General features: G+C 51.8%; 1 protein-coding gene across 1 annotated transcript; it reads left to right on the forward strand.

The window, feature by feature from the left end:
• Nucleotides 1–1,147: 1,147 nt before the first annotated feature.
• On the forward strand, nucleotides 1,148–5,131 carry FGF4 (fibroblast growth factor 4). The gene is made up of 3 exons (XM_027855994.1): nucleotides 1,148–1,445; nucleotides 3,013–3,116; nucleotides 4,955–5,131. The coding sequence occupies exons 1-3, from the start codon at nucleotides 1,148–1,150 to the stop codon at nucleotides 5,129–5,131; spliced, it is 579 nt and encodes a 192-aa protein (XP_027711795.1).
• Nucleotides 5,132–12,904: the final 7,773 nt, after the last annotated feature.

Here is a 12,904-nt window from a genome sequence, read left to right on the forward strand (position 1 = left end):
AGACAGGGAGAGAAGAGAAGGGGAGAAAAGAGGAGAGGAGTGCAGAGGAGAGAGAGTAGATAGAGACAAGGAAAAGACAAGACCAAGGAGAAAGAAGAGGAAGAGAGATAGCCGCTAAGTAGAGACAGAAACAGAGCCAAAGGGAAGTAAGAACCAGAGAAAGAGGAGAAAGGCAACAAAGAAGAACAGAAGCAGAGAGAGGAGAGGGAGATAGAAGGGCAGAGAAAGGAGAGACAAATGAGGGAAGAGACGACACCGAAAAGAAAGACAGAAGGCAGGGGAGTGGAAGGAGGAAGGAAGGACAGAGAGAAATGAAGGCTAGAGCACGAAGGGCCATCCAGAAGGGATCTCTCCCTTGTCTCCAGGGGTAGGTGGGAAGGGCTGCCTCCACTAGCATTTTGAGAAGGCAAAGGGGGAAATGTCCCTGAATCTTTGAGGCTCTCTCCCCTCCCCCTTCTGTCTTTCTGCCTGCTTGTCTCCGTTTTCCTCAAGATAGGATTGGAGGCTGGGGAGCATCTAGGGTTGATAATTTGACTTCTGGATTGAATGCTCTCTCCAGCAGTAGGTGGTGATGTAATAGGTACTAGGAAGATATAAATATCGGTGGCCAGGGCCCAGGAGCTATGGCTGGCTGCTAGGGGAGAGGCTCGCGCCCTCCACTCACACGGCTCTTCTCTTGTTGAGATCCAAGTTCGTATCAATTCCCACTGACTTCACTGCTCTCTCTCTCTCGTTCTCTCCTCTGGGTCCCTCTCTCTAGGGCTTTCTCACTGCGCATTTCTCTCTCCGTCTCTCGCTCTCTCCGTGTTCCTCACTCACTCTCTCGCTGTCTCTGTCTCTCTCTCTGAAATCTCTGCCCCACCCCACCCCCTTCCTCCTGCCCCATGCAGCCGGGTTAGGGAGCCCTGGCAGCTCTCTGGGGGCCGGTTGAGCTGAGAACCGCTAGCCGAAGTTTATGAATTGGGATCTCTCAGCACCGGGTCCGAGTTGTCCTGCGCCCCTCTCTTCTCCTTCTCTGGTCAGAGCCTGAGAAGGGCCCAAGCCGGACAGGCGGGCAGGCAGGGCAGGGCAGGGCAGGGCAGGGGGGTATTTTTAGAGTCATTGACTGCCTCCAGCCAAACCACGTGTGTCCCCCCTGCGAGCCGGGATGCCTCACCCCTCAGCCTTGTTGCCCGCGCTGCTGCTGGGACTGCTGTCCCCCTGGCCGGGCCGCGGGGGCCCTCTGCCTGCCCCCCACAACGACACTCTCGACTGGCGCTGGGAGACCCTCTTCTCTCGCTCCATGGCCCGGCTCCCCGGGGAGAGGAAGGAGCTGAACCGGGACGGGGACTACCTGCTGGGCATCAAGAGATTGCGCCGCCTCTACTGCAACGTGGGCATCGGCTTTCATCTCCAGGTCCTGCCCGATGGCCGCATCAACGGCGTCCACAACGAGAACCGCTACAGTGAGTGGCCGCCCCCTCGGCCCAGGGCTTCTCCCTCTCCTTCCATCGCTCTCTCTCTGTCTGTCTCTCTCTCTGTCTCTGTCTCTCTCTGTGTGTCTCTCTGTGTCTCTCTTTCTGTGTCTCTGTCTGTCTCTCTGTGTGTTTCTCTCTCCCTCTCTCTGTCTCTCTCTGTCTCTCTCTCTCTCCCTTCCCCTCTCTCTCCTCTCCTCTCCTCTCCTCTCCTCTCCTCTCCTCTCCTCTCCTCTCCTCTCCTCTCCTCTCTCTTCTCCTTTCTCTCTTCCCCCTCTCCCCTCTTCTCTTCTCTTCTCTTCTCTTCTCTTCTCTTCTCTTCTCTTCTCTTCTCTTCTCTTCTCTTCTCTTCTCTTCTCTTCTCTTCTCTTCTCGGGGTTGTCTCCTCCCCAACAGGAAGGTGGCTATGCTAGGGAAAAGAAGGTGCGGTCCCCAACGTCGGTAGGGTGGTGGGCCAAGGGCTGGAGGAAAGAGACCTGTGTTTTTTGCGTTTTACTGCTGGGTGTCTCTCACAGGTGGTTTCCTGGGAGATGGGGAGTAGTGGATCCCAGTCCCCAACCCCCTTAGCCCGAGGGTCGCGTAAGCCCCCGGTCTGCCCAGCTGCCCAAAGCCTTGGCCGGAGGTGTGTAAATGTCAGGCACTAGGCAGCTAGGGCGGACTCTAGAAAGTCAGGCGAGTTGCGGGGACCGACCGGGCTGAGGGCGCCAGGGATAAAGGAGCTGACTTGTGGCCGGGGCTTTGAGGAAGTAAAGAGTCCCCGCAGGGAACCTGAAGGAATCCAAGGGTGTTCTAGCCCCGAGCTCGGAAGACAGCTATACGCATACGCCAGCTAGTTCAGTACCTTCGCTTTACATGAAGGGGAAACTGAGGCTGCCCGGAGTTTTTCGAGAGATGATCTCTGGTTCCCGGGGTGAGGATAGAAAAGGAGGGACACTGGGTCCCAGGCTACCGAGCTACTGCCTGGAGGGAGGGGAGTGTAGGAGGCACCGCTGAGGGCGATATTTATCAGCCTATGGAGAAGGCTCGAGTGCTGGCCTCGGCTGCCGGCCCATACAGAGTCCGACTGCTGCGCAGAGCCGCAGGATCCTGCCCAGCCCCTTCCCTCTTCTCCCAAGCGAGAACTATGCGCTCTCGTTGGGCTGGGCTTTGCCTGGTGCTCCTCGGCCCCGAGAAATGCCGAGGGGCGCAGGCAGGAGTGTGCCCTCCCACTCCCACCCGGGGTCCAACTTCTGCCCGGTCCTCCTGCAGCTTAATTCCTCTCCTCTCCTCTACCCCAACCTCCAGCCCCGAGCGTACAACCGCAGGATTCGGGGCCCTGTGAAGCAGTGGCTGCCCCGTGCCAGTACGCGCCAGCCTTGGTGGCGTCTGATGTTAGGGGGGTCCTAGCCTGGGAAGGGGTTGTGGACCAGTTAGAGGGTTAGCGTGCAGGTCAGAGGGCTGCCCGAGAGCCGCGGAGGGGTGAGCGGAGCGGGGCGGGCGCCTCCGGCTCCCCAAGCAGTGAGGAATGACCAGTAGCTGAGGCCAACCCCCCTCAAGTCCTGCCGCTCGCCCCACCTAGGTTTGCTGGAGCTGTCGCCGGTGGAACGGGGAGTCGTGAGCCTCTTTGGCGTCAGAAGTCGTCTTTTCGTGGCCATGAACAGCAAGGGCAAACTCTATGGCTCGGTAAGAAGAGGAGCTGGGGAGGGAGACCTGGAGGGGGGGGGCCTGGCCCTGGCCCTGGCCCTGGCCCTGGCCCTGGCAGAGGGGCTTCGGACACTTGGATGGGAATTGCGGGTTCCTCTTTCCAGCCGCCACACACTTGTCCTGCCCCTAAGGTTGCTCAGACTCCCAGGATTCCTGAGTCCCCGCTACAGAAACGCTTCTCTCTGTGTGTCTGACTTTGTCTCTCTGTCTCTCTCCCTCTCTTTTGTTTCTCATCTGTCGTTTCTCCTGTGTGTCTATGTCTCCTGTTTCTCTCTCTCTCTCTCTCTCTCTCTCTCTCTCTCTCTCTCTCTCACACACACACACACACACAGTAGGGGAGGTGTGAGGAGTGGGGGTGGGGAGAGCTACCCCCATCACAAACCAAAGGGAGGGAAAGAGGCAGACAGTGCAGTGGACAGAGTGACACAGACGTTTGAATCCCGGCCCTGGCTGGCTAAATGACCCCGAGCTCCTCATTTGTCTGAACCTCACCTTCCGCCTTTATCATGGGAATAATCGTTTGGACTCCTTACTGATCTGGGTTGTGAGGATGAAAACCTATAGAAATGGGAGCACAAATAGACCAGATTCCCCCTGGCCAGGGACGTGGTTGGGGCAGGGGTTGAGTCCCCAAGACCTCTCCAGGAATACATCAGGTTCCTCGACTGGCAGCAGCCACGTAAACCTAACAGAAGAAAATAGATCTACCATTTTCTTCTCTACCCCTCTCCTTTCTTCTTCCCTTTAAGGGAATCAATCAGCCTTTTGGGATAACACTCCCACATGCCTGGCTCCTGCTTCTGGCCCCTCGATGGGCACTTAGGGCTATGAGAGGAAGGAGAATCCAGCTGACCCACTCTCACCTCCCGATTCCTCTTCCCCATACCAGGCTCCATGACTGCACCTGGCTCATGGGCTTGGGAGAGCAGCAGGGCATCAGCTAGTGAGGGTCCGGGAAGCACTTCCAGAGGGGGAGAAGGGGGAAGGGGGAAGAAGAGGGAGGAATATTGAAGGCCTGGGGAATAGTACTGACCAGGTGTCCGGAAGGCTGGTCAGCTGCAGAACCAGCTGTTTTCTGTGTGTGAAGAAGGGTAGTTATGCTCTGGCCCCACCCTAAGTGGACCAGGTGGGCAAAAGCATCTAGCCTGGGTTTTAGAGAAAAAAAAGACCTTAGAAATCATCTTAGCTGTCATCCCCAGTGCTTAGCCTAGTGCCTGACACATAGTGTGTGCTTAAGAAATGTCTGCTCATCCATCCATCCATTTATCTATCTGTCTGTCCTACCTATCTATATCACCCCTTCTCCGAAGAGAAAACTAAGGCAGCCAAGAAGGAAGTAGGAGGCTTACTCAAGGCCACAGGGTTACCAATTGGTTGGGCCAGAATTCACACCTGAGTCCTTTGCTTCTGTCACTACCTGCCTTACTTTGGGCAAATCACTTAACCAGATAGTTTCAATTTTCTCATCTGGAAAATGGGGTCATGGGATGAGATAGGCTCTAAGACTCCTTCCAGTTCTAAATCTATAATCTTATGACTCCTATCCAGGGCTCTTGCCAGTTCAATCTGAAATAGTTCAGTCCTGTCTTGGGGGCAGGCTTTTGACCCTTGGAAGCAGCCCTAAGTCTGATTCCTTGGGTGTATTCCTTATGGGTCAAAATCACTCTGCTGTAAAGTCCCTGGGCCTGCCCTGAGCCAGGCTTTGGAGACCCATGAGCTGAGCCCATGCCAGCCATGGTTCCGAGAGTCTGGGAGGAGCATTGCTGCCCGTTGGAAGAACCCTGACCAACTCTCTTGCCCCCTCCTCTTCCCTCCAGCCCTACTTTAATGATGAGTGCACCTTCAAAGAAATCCTCCTGCCTAATAACTACAATGCCTACGAGTCTGGGCAGTATGCGGGCATGTACATCGCCCTGAGCAAAAATGGGAGAACCAAGAAAGGGAACCGTGTGTCCCCCACCATGACTGTGACCCACTTCCTGCCCCGGATCTGAGGGAAAAGCCACCAGTCCTGGGCCTCCCCAGTGTCACCTCAGGAGGGATGACCAAGGGAGACATGCAGGGAGGAAGATCCGGCTGGACCCATGGAAAACCAGACAAACTTGGTGCACTTTCAATTGAGACTTCTGCGGGAGCAGGTGTATGTAACATAGTTAAGTTAATTATTTAAGTCTGTATATATTGCCACAAATTTATTTATAATTCTGTGGGTGTGTCAGTTTTTGGAAAAGAAAAGAAATGAACAGAAAAGAGGGAAACCCTTCTTTGCTGGGACTGCTCTTCCTTGCCTGCCTCCTGTCACTGTTTCTCAGATAACCGGGTGCTGCTATTGTCATCTGTCCAGAGGCCGAGGGAGCTGGGTTCTTTTAGACTCTGCCGCCCCTGGGGCCTGAAGGGGGTTCTGCCGTGCCCTCAGATTGCATCCCTTGGCATGCACAGGGCCCAACAAAGCCTTGCTCCTCCTGGTTCCTTCGTGGTGGGGATGGGCACCCCTCTCCAGACTCCCCTGTACCCTCGGCTGATGGCTGAACCCCATTTGCGCCCAGCTGCTACTTTACTGAAACATATCAGTTTCCTTCTGGTGCAAAAAGAGCCCCATGGAAGTCCTACCCCACAAATCTGTATTTAGATCAGCCAGGGCTGACCTTTGAACTTTCCTCCAGGCAATCTTCAATCGATCTACTGCTGGGCAACAGGGACCCTTCGACAGCACAAACTTTAATTCTCCTTTTCTTAGATCAGCAGCAGGACAGTTGACTTTACGCCTGTCAGGGAGGGGGGCCTCTCCACTACTGCACTGTAAAATCAACCTTGGGTGGGTGGGTGGGGGACTGCCTGGAAGAGGTTTAAGTGACCAACTTTCTTTTTAACCCAGCGACAAAGCCTTTCCTTTTTCTTCTTACAATTTGTGATAGCTATCATCCAGTCCCAACCACTGAATCGACAGCATGGAGCAAGCCCTTGATCTTCCAGCTCTGGCAAGGACTGAGCCCTGCTTTGGTGGCTCAGCCTGCCCCTTAGACACAGAGAAACACACACAAGCCTGGAGTTCTTTTTCATTTTTTTTAATGCAGTGCTTAGAAAGACTGCTCCTCTTCCTTCTGCCTCCTTCCCTGACCCATTGGTTTTATGTCTACCTCACCAACGCTTCAAAGCAAAATCTTCCGGGAAAGCCCAGGATTTCTGCTTTCCAGAGTCTCTCCAAGGCTCTGGAGGTTGCAATCCCAGCGCCCCGTTTTTCCATATGTAGCCAAGAAGCATTCCGCCGGTGTGGGCTACATCCCATCTGAACCTTGTCACGTTTGAGCTATCTTTACCCAGGGATTTACTTTTAGTAAGGATAATCATGGAGAAAATATTCGCAGACAGCTGTCAGAGGGCACTATATGGTCATTGAGTAACCCTATATTTTTCTTTATATATTTTTCAAATGGAAGCTCTGTCACTGGAGCAAAGACAGAAGAGGCAGAAGCAGGGGCTGGGGACGTTTAAAAAAAGCCCCCACCCTCACCCTACTGCCACACCATGGCCTATGTGGACGTTTTAATGAATGAGTTTTTAGAGTTTATACGAAATGACCTTAGGTTGTGACCAGAAATGCCCGAAATGTTTATTAAATACTTGAGCTCCCCTCGAGGATGTTTGCAAACTGGCTCCCAAATTAACTTTATGGGGGCCGGCAGACAGCACGACTATGGAAAATCTGAGTCTCGCCTTTTCTCTGTGATATTCTTGGTTTGGGGTGGTTGTTGGCTCTCAAAAATCTCTTGTTTTATTGCAATCACTTGCGCCCCACTACTGTGCTCGCTTAGCCTGGTGGCTTAAGTCTGCGGAGGCTGCTTGCGTGGAGCAGGACAGGAGGCTACGCTGTTTCTCAGGGCCTCCGAGAAGAGCCAGGGACGAGCCAGACCTGGCTGCCCAGGGCGCGGGGCAAAGAGAGGTCTCTGCTTCCTGGAACACAGGACTGGCCACTTGGAGAGTTCTTCTGTCATTTCTGGGAGGACAACCACACCCAAGCAGTAATGAATTATTCCACGTCTCAGACAACAAAAGCAGTCCTCCATTTTGCTGGAAAATTGGTCCAGTTTTCTTGTCAACACACACACACACACACCCACCCACACACATACACACACACCCCCACACATACACACATACACACACACACACACAAATGCACATGCTTACAAATGAGAGAATCACCTTCTTTGCTCATGGGGTTGGTACTGTCTGTGCCTTTAAAATACTGTTGTACCATTTTTACACGGATGTGTGTTCGAGCTCTCAAGATTAACCAATATTCGCAGAATCTGTCTGTAGTTTTATACAGGTGCTGTCTTATATTTCAATGTATGTGCTATGCACACTTAACAAGGAATAAATCATGATTGGTTACCACAGACGACAAGCTGGGCTGCATGTAAATCCTTGGAGAGGGTATGAATGAACGCATTCCCTGATAAAGCAACTGAGCATCTGCAACCCCCATGCAAAGAGGCTGCTTGAGGTTGGATGTTAGGAAAAACTGGCTCACTGATTGAGGTGTCCAAAAGTGCAATGGGAGGTGGTGGGCTCTCTCCATCACTAGAGGTCTCCACACCTCTTGGCTGGATGACCACTGGCCATGGAGAATGAAACCATGGGATCCTAGGTTTAGAGCCAGAGGAGAGGGACCTTGAAAACATAGTAGAGGGCATTCTTGTTCTGGCCGGTGACAGATGACACATCAGAAGCTGCCGAGGTCTCTTCTGGCTCTTCTGTGATCTTAAAGTAACTTTCCCATTAGGGCTTTAAGTCTGCTCCTCACATACAGAGCGTGTGCATGTATTTTAACCAACTGCATCCAGACATTACTGGGATCATGGAACCAGAAGGCCTTGCCCGTGAGTCCATGGTCAGATGGAGAACTGCACTAAGTTGGTGAAGCTTATGTTTTATTCAAGGATCATAGATCTGGAACTGGGATGGATGGATGGATGGATGGATAGATGGATAAATGAATGAATGAATGAAAGAACATGTATTAAACATTTACCATGTGCCAAGCAAGGTACTGGGGATACAAATACAAAAACAAAGACAGTCCCCAACCTCACAAAGCTTACATTCTAGTGGGGAGACGGGACACCACGCCACGTGATGGCCAGGGAAGGGCGCTTTGGTTTGGAAGGCCACAGGAAGGGCTCACCTGGTTCAAGCCCCCCATTTCACAGATGAGGAAGCTCCGAAGAGGAAAAGCTGGGGTGACCCCAAGTGTTTGAGGGGCCACCATCTGGACACTGGCTTAGCCTTGTTCTGATTGGCCCCAGGGGCAGAACCAGGAACAAGGGTGGAAGTTAAAAGAAAAATAGCTTTTATCTAGTGTCAGGCAAACCCTCTTTGCAATTAGCGCTCTCAGAATTGGATGGCCAGCTTTGGTTGGAAGTGGGTTCTGCTTGGCTAGAGATCTTCAAACCAAGCCTGAGTGGCCCCTCCCTAAACTTCCTAGATTTGGAGCTGGAAGGGACCTTAGAGGCCATTTAGTACGGACCCCTCACTTTCTAGATGAGGAACCGAAAGTGGAGGTTAAGTGATTTTCCCACGGTCACAAAGGGTGTCAAGGGCAGGGCCAGCACTTGAGCCCAGATCTGCTGCCTTCAGAGACACACCACCACTGTTCTTCCCAACACTGAGACCCTAATCAGATCCATCTGAATGATGGGTAGAAAAACCAGGGTGCTCTGATCCTCAGGCTGAGGACTGGTACTTCCCTTGGGCTCCGTAAAACGATTTGGGGTTTCTGAACATTTCTGAGGTCAGGGAGGATGCAGACGTGACCTGATGTCTCAAGTGGAAGGATTGCAGTTTTGCTTCCTGGCCTGGCACCCTAGAGACAGCTCACATCAGGGGCTTCCAGAACCAGTCATGGCCCGAGTTGGAAGAAGCGATACAGTGGGAAATGCCATGATGAATTGTTGTTTGCTAAGGCGTCTCCCCCCCCCCCCGCAGCCCCCCTTCTTCTCTAGATCTCAATGATCTGAACACTACAGGTCAAATCTATATAAAAAGACTTTCCTCTTTGGGATGGTGTCCTGAAAACCCAAAACCTGCCCTCTCCCTGTCAGCCTGGCTGCCTTTTTCGTGGGACGGGCTGTTGTTTTCCCCTGGGCCCACTGACCAAACCTGCGTGGCCCCAGAGGGCAGAAGCGGAAGGTGTGGGGGGAGCTGAACAGATAATCAGTTATCCAGTGGACCTTGGTAGGCTCCACCTTACTGGTGGTCGCTGAGCACAGCCTTGCCAAGGGGATTGCTTGTGTGTGACAGGTGGAAGTATTAGGATGGAGAGAGTTCTGGAACGGCAGACGGGGAGCTGGGTTCAAATCCTGACCCTTATGTCAACTATCTATGTGAGCAAAGTCACAAAGGGCCTCAGTTAGCTCACTTGTAAATAGGAAGGAGGAGGTGGGTTAGATCAGCTCTAATATCCATGACCCTATGACCCAAGTCACCTCTCTTCTATGAGCCTCAGTCTTCTCATCTGCCAAATGGGAGGGTTGGGCTCAATGACCTCCCTGGCTCTCTCTGCTGTGCCTGGCTGCCCCTTGAGAAGGATCCTCTCCTGTCCTAGCATTTCCCTCTGGTTAAGGATCTCCCAGGGTCCCCAGCCCGGGATCAGCATCGGGGGCTGTGGATTTCAAGCAAAGCTGGCCGACAGCAAATAGATGGAAAAGCCCCTGAGCTTTGCCAAGTATTTGACACTTTCAGAGCGGGTTGAAGCCTCTGAAGCTGATTTGTACTTCAGAGGGAATGTGATTAGCAAGCAGCTTGGAGGGAGCATATGCAGATGAACTCCAACCCCCCAAACCACTTTCTTTCACCTAAGTGAGAGGGTGTGAATGAGGGAGAGTGAAGGGCAATAAGGGACCTGGGGAGGTGTGGACGAGATGACGGGGGGGGGGTGGGGTGGGGTGGGGGGAGAGGCCTGGAGGGCCCCCAGATCCCAGCCCTCAGAGCTGGGCCCCCGTCAGCCTCCCTGCCCCATTGGGAGAGCCTGCATCCTGGCCTTAGGGCTGGAGAGGACTCGGGGGCAGCTAGGCTAAGCCCACCAGTTTACAGGCGAGGAAACTGAGGCTCAGAGAGGCGCTACCGAGGTCACGCTTCTGGTTCTGACTCTCGGCCCAGCACTCCTCACAATAACCTCCAGTTGAGTAGGGAAGCTGGAGAAACAAAGAACCCTGAGGTCTGTCATGCCTCCAGAAGAGACGGCCCAAAGGGCAGCCGTCATCTGTCTACACCTGCCCCGGGGCGTTTGTATTGTTGCTGTTCAGGCATTTCAGTCGTGTCCACTCCCCGGGACCCCGCTGGGGGCTTTTTTGGCAGACATACTAGAGGGCTTTGCCATTTCCTTCTCCAGATCACTTTACAGGTGAGGAAACTGAGGTAAACAGAGTGAAGTGACTTACCTAGGGTCACACAGCTAGGAAGTGTCTGAGGCTGGATTTAAACTCAGGTCTTCCTGATTCTGGGTCAAGAACTTTGCACCTAGCTGCCAGACATTTGGCTTACTGGACCTCAAGAAAGTCCAATCTTGGGGGCTGGAGGCACAGAAAAGGGTGATAAGCCACTGAGAGGTGGAAATAGTTTCCTTCTGAGGCCAGAGCTTCCAACGCTATACACACACACACACACACAGATGTGCATCTGCCCCATCAAGTGTTACCGTCTCAACCTAAGCCTTAAACCCTGGCGGAGACAGCCAGGCTGGTCTCCTAGTCATCATCCGAGGGAGCAGCAGTCCTGGTGACATGGCCTGGTGACTTCTGCAGGTGCTAAAGCCCTGCTCTTTCCTCAGCAGCCACAGCTTCTGAAGACTCAGCAAAGAGCCCTCAAAGTCCTTGGTCCCGTGAATGAGGCATCCTCAGAAACAAGTATGGCTCTCCCGGTGGAGATGATACGGAAGAGGAGGGCTGGCCACAGGCCTGGCCGCTGCCCCTAATGACCAGGAGCCCTTTCCATCGGCCCTGAGGCAGAACCCTCTGGGGGTGTCGGCTCCCTCTTTTAAAGTAGAAGCTCCTTGAAGGCAGGGACTGTCTTGTTCTTCTGCTTGCATCCCCTGTGCTTGGAGGACAAGTTTAAGGGACTCTTTTTCATTCATTCACATTCTCCTTGATTTTCCTCCTGCCCAGATGACCCCTCCTTCCTAGGGTCCTTCTGTACATCTGCGTTCAAACTTCACCCACTAACCTGGGGCGTCCCCCAAGGCTCCCCCCCAAACCCTCTTCCCTTTTCTTTTTTTTCTCTCTGAGTGACCTCATCAGTTCCCATGAGTTTAATTATCATCTCTCTGTTAATGCACCATATATGTATATAAGCAGATATACACATGTTCATATACACATATGCACATATATGTACAGATTTCACATACATACATATATGTGTGTATATATATATGTATATATATGTATACTCACAGCCCTAGTCTTCTTCTAGAAATTCTAAAGTCGTAGAATTTCACACCAGCATCTTGAACCAAACACTTCATAGGCGACTCAAACTCTGCATGTCCAGAACAGACCTCATCCTCTTTCCCCCCAACACTGCGTCTCTTCTGTATGTCACTATTACCGTGCCAGATGCCACAGGTGCCTAGGACTGTCCTCCTGGTCACTCAGTTTCAAAATCTCTGTGTCTTTCTTGACTCCACTCTGTCCCTCATCTCAAGGACCAGTTGTCAATTGTCAATTCATCATTTTTTTCTCCATAAGAACTCTTTCCTCTGCCTCCCTTCTCTCCCAGCACACAGCTACCACGTGAGTCCAGACCTTTATCACCTCTTGCCTGGACTATTGATTGATTATCCTAGTTGATCTCCTTCCTTCAGATCTCCTCCTCTCCATCTCCTCCACCCTCTTACTCAATGCCAGCAGCTTCCTGTTGCTTCTATGATAAAATATAAACTCATCTATTTGTCATTGTCTGGTCCCAATTGGCTCTTCCCTTCATTTACTCTACGGTGTTGTGCCAGGTTGGCTCACAAGTTATATTCAGTCTCTCATCTCATCATCATTTGTACATCCCGATGCCTGGAATTCGATCCCTCTTTATTTCTGCTTCTTCAAATCAATCCCTCATTTCCTTCAAAATTCAACTCACACCTTCACCTTTAGCATGAAACCTTTCCTGATGCCTTCCCCATCTCCATCTACTGATGTCTTCCCACTAAATTACCTTGGCATTACATTGTATATCTGTTATATGTACTTGCATGTGAATATGTTACACATATAGTCTTTCCCAATAGAATGTAAGCTCTCTGAGAGCAGGGAACATTTCTTTCTTTGTCTTTGTCTTTGTTTTCCAAGTGCCGAGCATAATTCTTGGTTCCCAGTAGGCATTTTAAAAATATTTGTTGATTGAATACTAGTTGCTTCTAGAGTTTGCAGGCCTTGGCTTAGGATTAGTGCTTTGGCATTTGAGTTCCCTGGATACACCCAAGCTGTTGCTACCCTTACTGTTTAGCCTTGGTCTACTCAAGATTCCCAGAACTCTCTGGCCTCAGGTGTGAAACTGCTAGGCTCTGTCAGATGTAGGATCCAGTATTCTGGGTAAGTTGAAAGAAAGGGAGTGTATGAGATAGACCTCTGCTGGTCCCAAGACTTACAAGCAAGACCAGCTGCCTTTTGGATAAAATTAAGAAAAAAAAAAAAAACACAACAAAAACGTGCGTTTCAGTGGACAAGAAACTTTCCAGGAAATCTCTGGTTACTCCTGTGTAAAGGCAGGGG

Source organism: Vombatus ursinus, unplaced genomic scaffold, assembly GCF_900497805.2.
Source record: "Vombatus ursinus unplaced genomic scaffold, bare-nosed wombat genome assembly UNPS02011369.1, whole genome shotgun sequence".
Classification (NCBI taxonomy): Eukaryota; Metazoa; Chordata; class Mammalia; order Diprotodontia; family Vombatidae; genus Vombatus; species Vombatus ursinus.

Coding starts and splice junctions, on each gene's coding strand:
- FGF4 (XM_027855994.1), top strand. CDS start 1,148: ATGCCTCACCCCTCAGCCTTGTTGCCCGCGCTGCTGCTGGGACTGCTG. Junction 1,446..3,012: donor CCACAACGAGAACCGCTACA/GTGAGTGGCCGC, acceptor CGCCCCACCTAG/GTTTGCTGGAGCTGTCGCCG. Junction 3,117..4,954: donor AGGGCAAACTCTATGGCTCG/GTAAGAAGAGGA, acceptor TCTTCCCTCCAG/CCCTACTTTAATGATGAGTG.